Source organism: Ictidomys tridecemlineatus, chromosome 10 (assembly GCF_052094955.1).
Source record: "Ictidomys tridecemlineatus isolate mIctTri1 chromosome 10, mIctTri1.hap1, whole genome shotgun sequence".
Classification (NCBI taxonomy): Eukaryota; Metazoa; Chordata; class Mammalia; order Rodentia; family Sciuridae; genus Ictidomys; species Ictidomys tridecemlineatus.
The window spans coordinates 98,170,879-98,187,267 of record NC_135486.1 but is presented as its reverse complement, the minus strand read 5'-3'; the positions used below and the strand labels follow the sequence as shown (position 1 = coordinate 98,187,267).

The window sequence follows — 16,389 nt, the reverse complement described above, 5'->3', positions numbered from 1 at the left end:
CCGAAACCTCAAAAATTGCTGTTCCTGTAGGAAACTTTGAAAACTGCTTAACTATAAATTAACTATACCATCTTGTTTATATGATAAAAAAGAAATGGTTCAATAGGTAAAGTAGGTATTACTGGACAAAAATGAATTTTAACGTTTAAAAAATAAAAAGTTTCTGTAGATTCTTAGGTGTACACAGATTACCTTCAGAATCCTCAAGATGTGGGAATGATGGTTTCCTTTGGAGACAAGAGGGATGTACTTTCTAGTGTGTTCCTTTCTGTCCTTTGTAAGTTTGAAAGCATGTATGTAGATTACCTGTTCACATTGTGTGTCTGTGTGTGGTGCTAGGGATCGAACCCAAGGGCCTCACACATGCTAGGTATTCAAACTTTAACTTTTTAAAAAAGGTAATATGGAAAGGGGCAAAGCTTTCCAGCAGTGACAAACCTCCCAAGATATCATGCCTCTAACGAAGGATCTCCTTCAGCCCTTTCTAGAGGAAAGCACCTGGCACAGAGCCCCATTCCCCCTCCATAGATGCAACAGGCCCAGGATGCTGTAAGATCACCAGTCTTCAGCCACACAAAGGGTAGTTTTGTGTGTTGCCCATTTCACTGTCCTTTGCCAACTCACAGGAAGAAAAGCCAGGCTTACTGGAGGGTGGTCCTTCAAGAGGAAGCAGCACCCAAAGCACCCTGAGTTGAGGTGAGCAGGAAATCATCTCAATAGGCATCTTTTGGATTTTTTTTTTTAAGTCTTGATATGTTATAGGATCACAGAGTATGCCAAAGTTATCAACTGTGAACTAGAACATTAATATTCAACCCATTTTGCTGAGGGCCATTGCCAAGTAGGAATGACACATCGAAATTTCCTTGCCAGCATACCCCATGTTAAGTGGACTTGCCTTGGAAATCCGCTGTGACCTTGCATGTGTGTTTGAGAAAAGTGACCCTGCTCAAGGACGAGGGTGGATCCAGGTTTAAGGTGTATCCTGCAGGTTTGAGGAAGTATCCCACTCCTTGGGTTTAGGGCATTCCCGGTTTAAGACAATCTGGTTTTAGGGAAGTTCCAGGTTTAAGGTTATTCCTTCTGGGAATGGGGTGTTCCTGCTGCCTGAGTTCCCCTTGAGTTCTCCTGGAATTTAGAAAGTATTTTGGGATGTGAATTGGCGGGCAGAACAGGGATTTCCCCAGAACATGTGTAGAGGCCGGTGTGAGTTCGGGAATAAAGAATTGCTGTTTGAATCTACAAAGCTGTGGTGGCTCGTGATTCAGTGCCCAGCCAAGACTGCGGCACCATTTGCCTTTAGACAAATCTTTTACAAGCTTGAAACAGAACTTCTAAATTATAGAAAACTTGTGGAGCATTAGAATATCATTGAAAATAAATTAGAAATGAAACTCTCCTAACAAGACTTCAAAAACTAAAAATCATTCTGAAACTCACAAAAATAATCATCTCTTTTCAAAAAACCTTAAGTAAATAAAGGCAGATGATAAGAAGTTGCAAAATTTCCCCTGGAATGCATGCAGACACACACAAGCAAACACACACGCACAATTTGTTTGTTTTTAGTTCTGGGAATCAAACCCAAGGCCTCCAGAATGCTAAGCACGCACTTTACTGAGCTATTATTCGGTTGGTGGGGCGTGGGCACTCTGTAAAACTGGTGATAAAAAATTAACAAATTTAATCTTTAACAAATTTGTTTGCCACCACTTACCTGGAAGCCCTTAAGAACAACAGGATAGTAGTAAAAGAACAGAAGAGTAAGCAAAAGAATGTCCAAAGGCCACACTTTGGACAAGGTCAGTGTCCAAAAATACAAATTTTTCTGTCATTAATTTCCTATTAAATGTGGCTGCTCAAATTCCTGGTCATGTTACCTTTGGCATCCTTCTCCCAGCCAAGGAAATTACTTTGCTTGGATTTTAGCTAAGGAATTCTGGGCCAAATTTGAAAACCCTGAAGTATAATGGAGGCCTTGTTAGGGATGGGAGCAAGCGAGTAATCAAATTCTTATTTAGCCCCTTTCTGCTAGAATATTTAGAGCCAGCCTGCCAAGCTTGGTCATTGAAGAGGCAAGGACAAACTTACTTTGTTCTGTTTTTAAACAATCTCTCCTCCAAACCATTCTGGTTTTGACATCTGTATGGCCCCAACATTCCTTCCTACAGACACAACAGGCAGGTGGCTGTGTGGTGTGGCCCTGAGTCAGAATCTATTTGCTGCCATCCACCTGCTTACTAGCACAAGGGAGAGGCAGGTGGCTCACCAGAAGGCATAGGCTGTTTTATCCCGACTGATATGAACCAGATTGTGGCTCCTTTTGATTTGCAGCTGAAGTAAGAACAGTCCTTTGCTTTTTTTTCTATTGCACAGTAATAAAAATACTGTTGGCCTACTGTATGCACAGATTCTGTAATCACAGATTGAGCCAACTTCAGACCAAAAAATTGTGTCTATATAGTAATTATTTCCCAAACAATACAGTAGAGGTTTTGACTTGGCATTTACATTGTGTTTCATATTTTAATAAACCTAGAGATGATTTAAAGTATACCAGAGGATATGTGCAAGTTACATGTAAATTCATGCCATATACCTAAGGGACTTGAATACATCTGTAGATTTTGGTATCCAGGAGGGTCCTAGAACTGATCCCTCTCAGATTTCAAGGAACGACTATAATTTATTTAAAAAGCACCTGTTGTCCTAGAATACCAGCCTTACAGGTGTAGGATCCTCAAGGCCCATCACACTCCTGAACAGGCTCAAGGGCAACTGCATGTGGCCAGAGTTCATCCTTGCTTGTACCACTGGCCAGAAAATCTGCAGTTCAGACTCAGAATCTGAGATCACCTGAGCTAAACCCACACCAGTGCTCACATGCCAACCCCAGCTGAGGACTCACCCTCGCCCACTTCACTTGATAGCCAATCTAGAATAGGCACATGCTGCTTTAGAATTTATAATCTAGATATGGATTAAGTGCTGAGGAGCTCCAGCCCCAAAAGAACAGACCTAGAATATCCTTGAGCTGGGAGTATATCTCACTAACTTGCTAATGCTCCAGTTCTGTCTCATTTTAGGGGCTGGGATACAAAGCAAATGAGATTCATGTGTGGCTCTTGACCAGTAGTTCAGGAAGGAACATCTCTCATCTTGGTTGTACTCAAACTGATTGTTTTCTCTAGTTTGGATCAGAGACTAGGGCAATGGAAGGCAAGCAGCAGAGCTCCTTCCTGTTGAGATTTAAGCTTGGAAACATTGAAGTCCTTGTCCCTCCCAAGTAATATCAGTCTCACCAGGTAACAGTAAAAATAGCAATGAAAAGCCGAGGCATTTCCAAGTTTTTATTTTATATCAGTTTCTTCCAGAATGACACTCTCTGGGAGGGTGGACAGAAATGAGGTGTCAGTCAGTTTCTCATCTCTATAACAAATACCTGAGATAAGCAACTTATAAGGAGAAAAAGGTTATGTTGGCTCACAGTCATGTTTCAGTCCATAACTGATTGGCCCCATTGTTTTGGGCAAGGAGCACACCATGGCAGACATGCAATAGAGCAAAACTGCCTACATTGTAGCTGGAAAGTGAAAGGAAGAGGAAGGGACTAGGATCCCACAATCCCCTTCAAGGACACGTTCACAACTGAAGATCTCCCACTAGGCCTCACCTCTTAGAGTTTCCACCATCTTCCAATAGCACCAAGCTGAGGACATGTCCTTTACCACATGGGCTTTTCGAGGACTTTCCAACTCCAAACTATAGCAACTATAGTTCCTAAACAAACTTTCTGTTGCACCAGGTCCAAAGGTGTTAGGGTAAAAATACACAGATCATGCAGAGGAGTGAGCGCTAGTCACCTGTTTAGATCTGACTTGATTAAATCTAACAGCAGTGGTCCAAGGGGATCCATAAATAGTTAATAATTCAAGGGCCCCCAACCATGAATTTTTCTGCAAATATTCTCAATTTGCTTGCTTTATAAAAAGACTAGCAAAGATGTCCCAGTGATAGTAAGCACCTAACCTCTTCACAGGGAAGTTTGATGCAGCCAGTTTGAAATGCATAAAAGTTGCAACTCACATTTCTTATATCTTACTAATGAAGAAATGGGTGAACAAAGTCTAGCCTGTTCAATGACATGTGGAGGGAGCAAAGATTCACCCCCCAGTACCGCCACTAATGGTATAAATATCAAATAGACCTTAGAGGGAAAACAGGAGCACAGATAATTCCTGAGCACCTGTTATCCAACAGAGAAGTATCTGGAAGGTACACCTGGGCCACAGGTAAAGAAGACTAACTCAAAATATTCTCCTTAGTTATGCCACCAAAAACAGTGACATTTGCCCTTTCTTATGCTGAGACTTGACTTGTCCTCAAGCTCTAGTTTCCAAATTGTGAACCCTAGAGTTCCTTCTATCTTTCTGTACAACAAACAGCATTTAATGATAGGACTGGGGGTAGAGCTCAGTGATGGAGCATGTGTTTAGCATGACCAAGGCCCAAGATTCAGTCCCCAGCACTGAAAAAAGATAAAACTATATTTAGTATGAGAGTTTGTCCACTGCCCACCTCATCTTCCCAAGGTCATGTTAGCTCTTTCTTGGAGTTTGTGGGAGGAAAATAATAGCACTAATTGTTAAATATGAGGTAATCTGGCACATAATCACTTAATAAATGGAGCTTTTTTCAAGACTTTATAGGCTTTTTAAAAAACTAACTTAAAAATACATGCATTTGTTACTAAGTCTCCTAACCTGATAGATCACCCTAGCTCTGGTGGAATATTTTGCCACCATGAAGGTAAAATTTCCTCACAGCAACCCTTATATAAAATCACCCTATATTGCCCTGGAAGCCCAACCTCAAAAGCAGGTGGGGGCTAGCTGACCAGGTACCCCAGGCATCAGGGAAGCAAGGACTCACAGGTGAGATGGGAATCTGGGGAAGAGTGGGTGCTTATTCTTCACCTAGAGTCCTCTTTATCTTCCAGAGCCCACTTAAGTTGTTTTGACTCTTTGCCATTCTTAGTGTGCAATTTCTGGATGTCAGTGGGGAGCAACAATGGGAATAGGGGTGATGAGCCTGGGACCAGAAAGCAAAGTGGTTGAGAGGAAAGGAAGGGATAGAATTGTGTGCCCCTCAAAATTGATACATTGAAATCCTAACCTCCAGTCCCTGTGAATGGGATCTTATTTGGAAATAGGGTTTTTAGGTCCTAATCAAGTTAGGACAAAGTTAGTAGAGTGACGCCTTGATTCAATATGACTGGTGTCCTTAGAAGAAGAGACATGAGACATACATGAGAGGGATGGTGATGTGAAAGCACACAGGGAGGCAGCCATATGATGCTGACGTGGGGTGGCATCATGCCACCATATGCCAAGGAATGCCTGGTGCCCTCAGATGCAGGAAGAGCAAGGAAGGATACCCCTAGAGCTCTGGAGGGAACGTGGCCCTGCCAACACCAAGGTTCCAGACTTTTCAGCTCCAGAACTGTGAGAGAATAAATTTCCATTGATTCAAGTCACCTAGTTTGTGGTACTCTGTTAATGGCAGCAGAGGGAAACAAATATAAGACACTATGAAGAAAAGTGAGATGATGCCAACCAAGGGTTTCTCATTTTGTTATATATAACTGGCCTTACTGTAACTCTGGCTTCTGAAGGGTGCAATTAAGAAATCAGGAATGAACCTTAACCCTCTTTGGTGGGATGAAGAAGGAAGTCCCTGGACTCAGCAATCCTTTGAAGGCTTTTACCAAAACAAATGTATTAGTATTTTTTTCACTTACATAACTAACTACTGAGACATAATAGAGGAGTGATTGATACTCCCAAGGACAAACTTTCTAACAACCAAGTCAGCAACATTAACCTTGTCACTGGGGGGAGCGGGGATCAAGTCTATACCTTGCTCAACTGGAGACTTGAGATGATAATACATATGGTTAAGTCAGAGTTTTTGTTTGTAAGCTATAAGCAAACACAAAATTTCTCTCTTTACTGTGATTCTCCTGTCCAATCAGACAGGAGATCTGCTTTGGAGACAATGACTAAGTGAGGGGAAACCAATGAAGATTAGGGATTAGGATGAGCCACAGGTAGTTGCTCACCTTGGAAAATCATCCACAAAAAAGCAAAAGCCAGGACATTTAATGCATCAGAATGAAAGGCATGTGTATTTACCAGGGTTGTTGACCACAGCGCACCCTAAGCTGAGGTCCCTATTAGGGCATTTGTGTGGAAAGAGGTGCTGGTACACGCGGGTGAGCAGCTATGTTTCATGCTCTGTCTTCCTGGGTTGCTTCAGGATGGGGTCAGATGCGATGGCGGTTGTAGAGATAGGAAGGGTACAGCCCATCATAATGCCACTGCCGCCACTGCTCCACGGCCTCCCGGCTCCTCTCTTCCTGCTCTGGAGAGGAAAGATGAAGTCACATGAGGATGAAGGGGACTCTGACCTGAAAACAAGCAGCCATCAGCCCACATGGCCCACCCTGAGGTGACATGAGTCAAGTGTGCCTATGAGCCCTGGAGACATCCGAGATCAGAGCTTCCGAAGGGACCTGAGAATGTGAGTCCAGCGGCCTCCATTTGTGGATCAGAGCCATACAGCTGGCTGCTGAGAACTGAGACCAGTGTCTGGCATCTGAACTCTTTGCCTATGTGGGGAAGAGCCTATGCAGCCACTGGCTCAAAGAGATGACAACTGAAGCACTAAAAGTAACAATGTGGTAACACAGAGACCAAGCACTGTGCCTTGAAAAGCTCCTGGATGGAAATTATTGTGGATCTGGAATGACAGAATTATTACAGATTTTCTCCTCTATACCATTCTGTATTTTCTAAGCTTCAAAGATAAATTTCCATTTTTAAAACTAACTGGAAAAAGGATGGATGAACTAAAAGTGGGAAAACTTAGATAACTGGCTCTATGGGGCTCATTAACCTGATCCTTTTCCATATGTTTGAAGTGTTTCATAGTAAAAGGCTGAAAAGGGATGAAGAAAGTTTTTAATGAGTTAAGAAAGCTGTAATTTTACTTGTGTTTGGTCAGATATGTTTCCAGACAACACCTTTTTGTAATTGTAGAATTAGGCTCCTGGTGCCAATTCAAGATGCCTGCTACCATTAATTGCAATTAAGTCACTGGCAGATATCATAAGACCTCCAATATTTGAAAAGGGTTAGTGAGACTCCTCCAAAAGTTAATAAAATTACCACATTATCCAGCAATTCTATTCCTAGACTTATACTCAAGAGAATTGAAAACAGACTCTCAGATAAGTGTACATATAGGAATGCTCACAGCAACAACATTTACAGTCACTCAAAAGTGGAAATGACCCAAATGTCCACCCACAGATGAATGGATAAACAAAATGTGTTATTTATGGGGATATATAAACAAATACGTATGTAAACATGCATAAGAGAAATTATTCAGCTATAAAAAGAAATGAATGGATACATGTCACAACATCGATAAACTTTGAAAACATTGTGCTAAATGAAATAGACCATGCATAATGAGACAAAATACTGTGTCCTCCATTTATATGAAATATCTAGAACAGGAAAATTCATGAATACAAAAAATATAATGGAGGTTACCAAGATTAGGGGGAAGGAAGAATGGACAGTTATTGTATAATGGGTACAAAGTTCCTGTTTGGAATAATGAAACCATTTGGAACTAGTGGTAATAGTTGCACAATAGTGTGAATGTACTAAATGTCATGAACCTGTATACTTAGCAATAGTTTAAATGGCAAATTTTCCCTTATCTCTATTTTACCACAAGTTTGTTTTGGGTTTTTTGTTTGTTTGTTTTCGGTACTGGGGATTGAACCCAGGGTGTTTAACCATTGAGCCACATCCCCATCCTTTTTTACATTTCCTTTGAGACAGGGCCTTGCTAAATTGCTGAGGCTAGCTTTGAACGTGTGATCCTCCTGCCTCAGCCTCTGGAGCCACTGGGATTATAGACATGTGCCACCATGCTAGTTGTTTATTTTGTTTTTGTTTTTGTTTTTAAGAAAAGAATTTGTGAAAAATATTGTGAAGATGGAAATACTGACAGAAGATGATGTCGAGGTTTAAAAATTTAAAATGTCTTCCTTGCCTCTCTATTGTCTCAAATGTGAACTTCTCCAAAAAGTTTATGAACTTGATTCTGGTGCTAATGAAAGTAGCATTCTCTATGGCCTTGGGCTAATAGGACAAACTGGTGGTATGGACAAAATGGATGTCCCTCTGCTCCTTAGCACCTGTGAGAGCCATATGCCTGGACCAAGGAGGAAGGACCCTGTTACCACTGCACATTGAAGCACCATGGTCCTTTCATGGCACCCTGGAGATGGTGCTCCCCTTGAAAAATATTCTTAGGTACTTGGTACCCCAGAGATAGACTGGAACTCCTGGACTAGAACTCATTCATTAGCCTTCAGCCCTTTCAGACATTGCTCAAGCTCAGTGGACCAACTCCTCTTTGAGAGTGTGATTTTGCCATAGAAATTGATTGGCTATCCCTTTCATGAAGTAAATACCTTGAAAAAGGTTGAACATTCAACTGCTATTAATTATTCTTAGAACACGTGGCTTTGTCAGATAAGACAGCTAACTAAAGCCAGGGTTATGAAAGGGGAATGTCACGGGCCTCATAAAAAATCCCAGAAGATGGAGATTTTGAACATGGCCCCAGGCAATCAGGCCATAGCAACAGTTGTTCTGGAAAAGAAAGAAATTTTGAGAAAAGTTCCACCTTTTTCAGAACTTTATCCTCAAACAGGCTAGACCTGCTCCTGTTGTGTTAGTTAGCCTGTTAGTATGTCACCTTGTGTATTCATGTGTCCTTTCTAAGCCTGTTTTCCAAATTCTAAAATGAAACTCACAAGTCCAGTCTCAGATGAAGCTTGTAGTGGTTAGATGGTTCAGCACAGTACCTGGCAGAACAAGTGTTCTGCACCAACAGCTTCTATAACTTCAGTTCCCAAAGACCTGTGGCCTCTTCTAAAAATGGCCTCTCCATCTCTGTGGATGAAGCCTGAGGACCCTGATCTTAGCATCCTCCAAAAAGACACATCATCCTATAGGTACCTGACCTCCTTCGTAATTCATCATGAAAAAGAAAACAGCAAATTATTTCTACCCATGTGCTAGAGATTTGGACCTGAAACTTTTTAAAAAATCACACACACAAATACACACAAAAGAAAAATTATGATGAGTAGTATGACTAAAAATCATATTTTCATTTCTTAAAACTAAGACAGCTCTTCCCAAGCTATCCACCAAGGTAATAAGCATTGGCCTCTAAGCTAGGACAGCCTGAGTTTTTCACAGTATCTTCCCAAAAAAGTTTGATTTGGGGGCTGGGGCTGGAGCTCAGTGGTAGTGCACTTGCCTGGCATGTGTGAGGCACTGGGTTCAGCACTGCATATAAATAAATTTTTAAAAAATAAAAGTCTATCAACAACTAAAAAAAATTTAAAGTTTGATTTGCTAGGATCTGAGCCCAACACCTGCTTGTGGGGCTCAACCAGATGCCACCTGAAGGGCTATAGGCACAGCCTGCAGCCCTTGGGTCCTGGTGGCAGTAGTCTTTCCACTGGAGGATGCCCTTAAAGGATCATACTTCCTCTGTCCATCAAAGTCAAGGAGTCAGGATAAAACAAAAGAGTTGGCTCTAACAAAAGTACCCCAAACCGGGGTCCTGTTTCCAAGCTCATATGCACCAGGAGGTACCAAGTGAGCTTGCTCAGGACCATTTCTATCTTGAAGTTAGAGAAATACCAAAAAAGAAAGAAACCAGCACATAATGAGAATCAGGCCTACTGGTTTGATCCTCATTAAATGTTGCTACAGATGTCTGCTGTGGATGACACTAGACAGCAAGGTCAAATCCCACTGGTAGAAGGCATTGGCTTAGAGATATAGCCTCCCTCTATCTCATCCCCATCCATACCCACTCCCTACTGAAGCCCTGATGCAGCCAGCAAGGCTGGAGGGAAGAAAGGAGCCTTGAGGGCAGGGGCATGGTACATTAATTGCTTGGTTAGAGTCACTTGCCCTCTTGCCTTTTCTACTATTTATCTATTGACAAGAGATGAAAGGTCAAGACTTGGCAAACAGGGCATAAATGGCAGATGAGCAAGAACCCTTACCATCCTTCTGTTCCTCCACAAAGTTCTCAAATTCGTTCCTTTGTTCCTCGTAATATTCTCTCCGTAGCTCATCAGCCCACAACTTCTGCCTGTTTTCCACTGTGGAAGGAAAAGAGGTAGTTGCCCCCAAGAGGGGGGCATTGAGGGCTCACATTTAGGGGAACACCAACATTTTACCTGAGAAGCCGAAAGTGGTTTGGGAGGTATTTAGGTTGGGAGACTCCACTGAAATGGTTTATTCTTGGCAGAGGCTTTAAACTGGAAGGACCTGGGAGATGATCCTACCCAGTTACCCCCCACCCCCTGCCACATCCCCTCTCTTTGAACAGTACTAGAGATTGAACCCAGGAGCACTCTACTACTGAGCTCCATCCCCAGCCCCGCCTTTTTTTGTTTTGTTTTGTTTTCTGGTTTTTGGTTTTTGAGACAGGGTCTCACTAAGTTGCCCACGCTGTCCTCAAATTTGCCATCTTCCAGCCTCAGCCTCCCAAGTCACTGAGATTACAGATGTGCACACCATGCCAGGCCAAATCACCTCATTTTGCAGGTGAAGAGATTGAAGCCCCAAGAGGAAAAAGTGAGTTAGCCCCAGTCATCAAGTTAGTGGTATAATCCAAGTACACCAGGCCACTTTGACATTTGAAATCAGAGATAAACTCCACAAGCAGGGTACGATGACCCACATCTGTCATCCCAGAGATCCAGAGGCCTAGGCAGTAAGATCGCAAGTTCTACACCAGCCTGGATGACTTAGTGAGACCCTGTCTCTGAAAGGAAAGTGACCACAACACTTGAAGCGACCAAGAGATCTTTATTGCAGCAGTGCAAAGGAGGAGAAAAAGAGAAAGAAAGAGTAGGGAAAGAGAGAAGAAAGAGGGGGAGAGCAAAGAGAGAAGAGGAGAGGAGAGAGTGAGAGGGAGAGCGAAAGCAAGAGAAGAGAAATCAACAGCAAGAGAGAGCAACAGAGAGAGCAAGAGAGAGAGGGGCCCGGCAGGAGGGAGTTTTTTATAGCCCAAATCTAATGGGGTCTCTGGGTCTGCAAGCTGCCTTGTTGGCATAGGGAGATTGGATCATATGGTAGTGTCATCTGCCTTCAGGCAGACGGGGTGGGGCAGGGGCTAGAAGTGGGGTTGAGTTAATGGGTTATCCTGCAGCTAACATTTGTTCAGCCTGTCCTGTGGACAACTTAGTTCAGCCTGCCCTGCACCTAACAGTCTCAAAATAAAAACTAAAAAGGACTGGTGATACAGCTCAGTGGTAGAGGACTCCTCAGTACAAAAAAAAAAAAAAAAAAGGAAAGAGAAGAAAAGAAAATGAAAAATAAATAGGTAAATAAACAAACTTCATGAAGGACTTATCCAATTTAAAGTTGATTAATACCTTCAAGTCTAGTCAACATTTTTGAGCACCTGTCACACCAGGATATAGACTGAATACTGAAATTACAAAGGTAAGTAAGAAAGATGCTGTCCCTCCACTTAAGATGCCTGTCATCCAGGTGAGGAGAGAGCCCTCAAAGCAGGTTTCAGGGGCTGGGAGTGTTGCTCAGTGCAGAGTGCTTTCCAGTGTGCATAAAGCCCTGACTGTAATTCCCAGCACCAAGAAAAAAAAAGTTTCACTGAGCTTTTGGCTGTGAAATTAAACTCTATGAGAGCCGTGGTCCTCTGGAGAACATGACTTATTGGGAGGACAGTATCTACAACTCTACCTTCAAGGACTTCTGGCACATTCTTCAACTAGAAAAATCAACAAAGACTTGCGGGTCATGTCTACTGGAGGAAGAACAGGCCCCTCAGAAACCTCACATTCTCCTGGGGGACTGAGGCGCTCTTGTTGTCCCCACAACTCTGATGTGCAAGAGCAGGTGGGGGAGGTGAGGGAAGCAGAGGAACCATGGGAGGCCATGGCCCCTGCCCCATCCCACATTCAGGAAATAACAAGTTCTCCTATGCACAATGGTAACATCAGAAACCACCTCAAATCCAAGGAGCCTACACTGATCAGTAAATTCTATAAATATGAGTTATTTATGTTGAAATTATAATATTTAACTCAGATTAAAAATCACTATGTCTGTAAATTGGTCTTAGAATCCCTGAGGTAAGTCCTCTGTTTCTCCCAGATTCCTGCCTTTTTGCCTATACAGTTGAAGGAAAGCTTAGTCTGGCATAAGGGGTTTGTGATCCAATCCATCTTCATACAGCACATATTTCTCAAGAGGGGATCCAGGCTCAGAGAAGTGCATTGACATCATTGAAGTCACACAGCTACACAGCCTGTTGGGGTGGAGCTGAGGCTAGAGCTAGAACACTAGATTCCTAGTACTTGCCCAGAGTACCCCCTAGTTCCTTGGTTCCTCAAGTTGCATTTTCAGAGGTGCCAAAAACTGGACGTTTACTTCTGTTCCCCTCCTCCTCCTCCTCCTCTTCCTCCCTCTCTCCCTCCCTCCCTCTATCTGAGACAGAGTCTCACTGTATTGTCCATGATGATTCCGAACTCCTGGACTCAACCGAGTCTTCTGCCTCAGTCTCATGAGCACTAGGATTATAGTCCTGCACCTCCATTAGGGTGTTAGATGTAGCAACAAAGAAGAACAATTTAACTCTTGATTGTTTGCTTGTTTTTAGGTACTAGGGATTGGCACAATGCTAGGAAAGGGCTCTACCACTGAGCTACATCCCTACCCTTTTTATTTTATTTTGAAACAGGATCTCCCTAAGTTGCCCAGGCTGGCCTGGAACTTGTAATCCTCCTGCTTCAGCTTCCAGAGTGGCAGGAATTGCAGGTTATGTCACCAGGCCCAGTTAAGACGGTGTTTCTATGCTAGGTATCACCTTCTGCATTACATGCATTTCTGCCAAGAACATGCATCCCTCAGATTCTCCTTCACCCTAAAGTAAATTGAGCCTGGATCTCAGAAACTTAAAGAAGTCACTTTTCCATCTCCTTGGATTCCAATACAAATTGCTTCAAAATACCACCTTCCTTGTTCCCAACTTAAGGACCACTGGAAAGATTCTCCAGAAGTTTGTTTATTTATCTGTTTATTTTTCATTTTATTTTCTTTCCTTTGTTTTTTTTTTTTTTTTTTTTTTTTTTTTTTTTTTTTTTTTTTGTACTGAGGAATCCTCTACCACTGAGCTGCATCACCAGTCCTTTTAGTCTTTATTTTGAGAAAGGGTCTCACTAATTCATCCAGGCTGGTGTAGAACTTGCGATTTTACTGCCTGGGCCTCTGGAGCTCTGTCAGTTCTGCCCATTCATCTATACTAATCGATGAGGTATCCTCAGATGCATTTACGTGCAGTCCTGGGGTTCACCTGGCTGTCCTGGGCCTCCCACAACTGCCTGAGGCACTGAGCTCCTGCCTAAGGTCAGGGAACTCAGCCTAATCACGGATCTTATGGTTCTGAGTCAGCTTCAGAGGACAGATATATTTGTCTGTCTTAAAGTTGCCTGTTTTCCCCTGGAAATTTGCAGAAAGCTGCTTCTCTGATTTCAGACAAGAATGGCCCAACATCCATCATAGCCTTTCAGTGTTTTTTGATTTTGCCAAATTTAAATCCCAAATTGTGTGAGGTCTAGAGATTTCACTAATCTGACTACACTTATCCAATTTAAAAAAAAAATTCTCATCTCCAAGCATTTCCACCTCTGATCTTTCTCATCATTTGAAAATAATCCTGTTATTTTCACTGAGAAAGTCACCTCACTGCGTATGCTCAGGGATACAAAGAGTTCATTCATCTACACACACAAGGAAAGAATCAAGCAGTCAACTTGGCCAGGACAGCCTGAGCTCGGAGTCTAAGAAGAATCAAGTTTAGAGGTAGGAAACTCAAATGCGTTCAAAGGCCATAGGTTAAGAACATGAGGGCCCTGCAGTGTGGACCCCAGGCCCCAGGCTCTAAGGGAGACGTGCTCACCAACTGCACTGCAAATAAAGCTTCAAGAAAGCACAGCTGGCTAAACACAGTTTGTTCAGAGGCTTATAAGTAAGGGAATTAGGACCACAGACAGGAAGTGGCTGAGGCCACTTAGCAACAGAGCTGTCACTAAGCCCACATTTCTCAGCACTCCTGTCCCCTGGGATCTTTTCCTACATGTGATTCTGTTGTTCTACTGTGCACCTTGCCAATACTCCAAAACACCCACTAAAGGGCTAGGTGCTTTCTAGACCAGAGAACATTTCCTCCTTTACATTTTTCACTTTCTGAAGCAGGGATGCATCTCATAATTGTTAGATACATTTGATGCATCACTGTTTCTTTTTGGTCCTCACCCTAGCAATGCATTTGCCCCAACACGTGACCCACCATCAAGGAAACATTATAATTTCTACTTCAGAGCTACAGTCATCCTGATGTTCAAGGGCTTTGCTGCAACCCTTAATCCCCTGTGGTGGTAAGAGACCACTCAGCATCCTTACCATTGACCTCATCTCGGGATTTGGGGGACCGCTTGCTGCGCCTCTTGAGGAAATTTGAGGCATCTGATTCCTGCATGAAAATCTTCGGTTTCACACCTGAAACCCAAGAGAGGCCTGTCACAACCAGCACTGGGGACAGGGATGTTGGGGGAGTGGGCTCCACCTGCCCTGAACCCAAGGGTTGTCCCCAGACTCACCTTCCTGGGCTTCTTCTCCCGCTTCCTGAGGGCTGCCCACTGATGCACTGGTCCCCTCCCGCAGCACTGGAGGACAAGATCACAGAGGGAAGGCTCCAGCATTGGAGGGGAGCCCAGGCCCTGAGCAAGGCCTCAATAGTCCTTCTAGGCTTAGTGGCTTGCCAGGCCTCATGTGGGGTCCTCTGTCCATCACATGCCAGGTATGGGGCCAATCTCCCTAGGAACCCATGAGGCAAACTACAGTGTTTCCTGGTTTTTTCTTTCTTTGCTATATTCTCTCTCTCTCTCTCTCTCTCTCTCTCTCTCTCTCTCTCACACACACACACACACACACACACACCAAGAATGGCCTCTCTGTGCCAGCTGAGAGCACTTACCTGTGGAAGGTAAGTCTTACCCATTATTTAGATAACACAGTCCCCCTTAACCCTCCCATATACTCACTAGACAGGAGCACCATGGTCGAGAGGCAGGACAGGAGAAGGACCTGTCGCCAAGTCATCCTTGTAGAAGCTGAGTCTCTCTGCAGCTCCTAATGCTGCTGATGCTGTCTCCCGCCTGGTCCTCACTCTGAATCAGGCAGGACAGGCAAGAGGGAAGGAAGAGAGAGGCAGGAGGCCAGGATGCCACTGGGGGAGGGTGGGAGGGGTCCTGGCTGCCGTTTCCATTGGCTGTTCCTGACTGGAGCACCGGAGATGTTTTTGGCGCCTGGCAAACCTCTAAAGAAGCAAAGTTTTTAGTCAGGGGCCCTGGATGGGACAGTTTTGAAGTGGCCTGTCCAACATCCCAAAGAGTTGCTATTGAGAAGGCTCAGCCTAAGAGTCAGGACTCCAGAGACCAAGGGCATGTTTCAAAGAACTCCTGGCATCTGCTTCAGGAAGGTTGGGAACCCTAGCCTTGGGAGTCCTAGAGCCCCTTGGAGAAATAGAGGAAGACAGTGGGTCAAGCTTCCCCTGTAGAGAAGGAGGGGTACAGCATTCGAAAAGAACCACTTTTAGGCACACTTCTTCAGAACCACACAAACCACACTCACCACGCCCATGTGGGAAGGAACTGTCCCTAGAAATGGGATCAGTGAGGAAATCAGAGCTCTGTGGGGCATCAGAGCCCAGCCTCTATGGTGGCTTGTTCCTGCCATTGCCATTTATTATGACCTTCATCAGTACTTTGTTACCTGCTGAAGAATTATCCCCTGGGCATTGTGGAGAAAGAAACTTTTTAATGGCGACCATCACTAGACGCAAAACCCAGCCCATGCCCATCGGAGGCTCCCCTTCCATAGACTGTATGTTACCATCCTGCATGAACTTGATCATTGGTCAGGAAATACGTGTTAGTGCCAGAGAAATAATGGAGGCAGAGTAAATAAAATAAACAGGTTGACTTCCAGTGGAGAAAAAATGTGGCCAGTGGCAGTGCTGGCTCTATGTGGGCTCCCCTGGGACACTGACTGGACTATACTTAGTCAGTGGGGAAAGGCTGTGGGTGCAATCTGTGCAAGGTCACATCAGCAAGGACTCATCTAACAGATGAATAGATGTCCCTGGGAGGGGGAAGGGCCACAGACAGAATGCTTTTGATGGGATTCC

The 16,389-nt window shown here is 43.7% G+C and overlaps 1 protein-coding gene across 1 annotated transcript; it reads right to left on the bottom strand.

Annotated features, from left to right (window-relative positions):
• Positions 1–5,951: 5,951 nt before the first annotated feature.
• On the bottom strand, positions 5,952–15,896 carry Ucma (upper zone of growth plate and cartilage matrix associated). The gene is made up of 5 exons (XM_078023526.1): positions 15,245–15,896; positions 14,801–14,866; positions 14,604–14,699; positions 10,175–10,273; positions 5,952–6,423 (listed from the first exon to the last, which is right to left on the bottom strand). The coding sequence occupies exons 1-5, from the start codon at positions 15,300–15,302 to the stop codon at positions 6,326–6,328; spliced, it is 417 nt and encodes a 138-aa protein (XP_077879652.1). The 5' UTR covers positions 15,303–15,896; the 3' UTR covers positions 5,952–6,325.
• Positions 15,897–16,389: the final 493 nt, after the last annotated feature.

Excerpts from the sequence above, each read along its gene's own strand:
- Ucma (XM_078023526.1), bottom strand. The coding sequence starts at position 15,302 with ATGACTTGGCGACAGGTCCTTCTCCTGTCCTGCCTCTCGACCATGGTG. Across the intron at positions 14,867-15,244 it reads GACCATGGTGCTCCTGTCTA|TGCTGCGGGAGGGGACCAGT; the intron begins GTGAGTATATGG and ends CTTGTCCTCCAG. Across the intron at positions 14,700-14,800 it reads GGGAGAAGAAGCCCAGGAAG|GTGTGAAACCGAAGATTTTC; the intron begins GTGAGTCTGGGG and ends CTTGGGTTTCAG.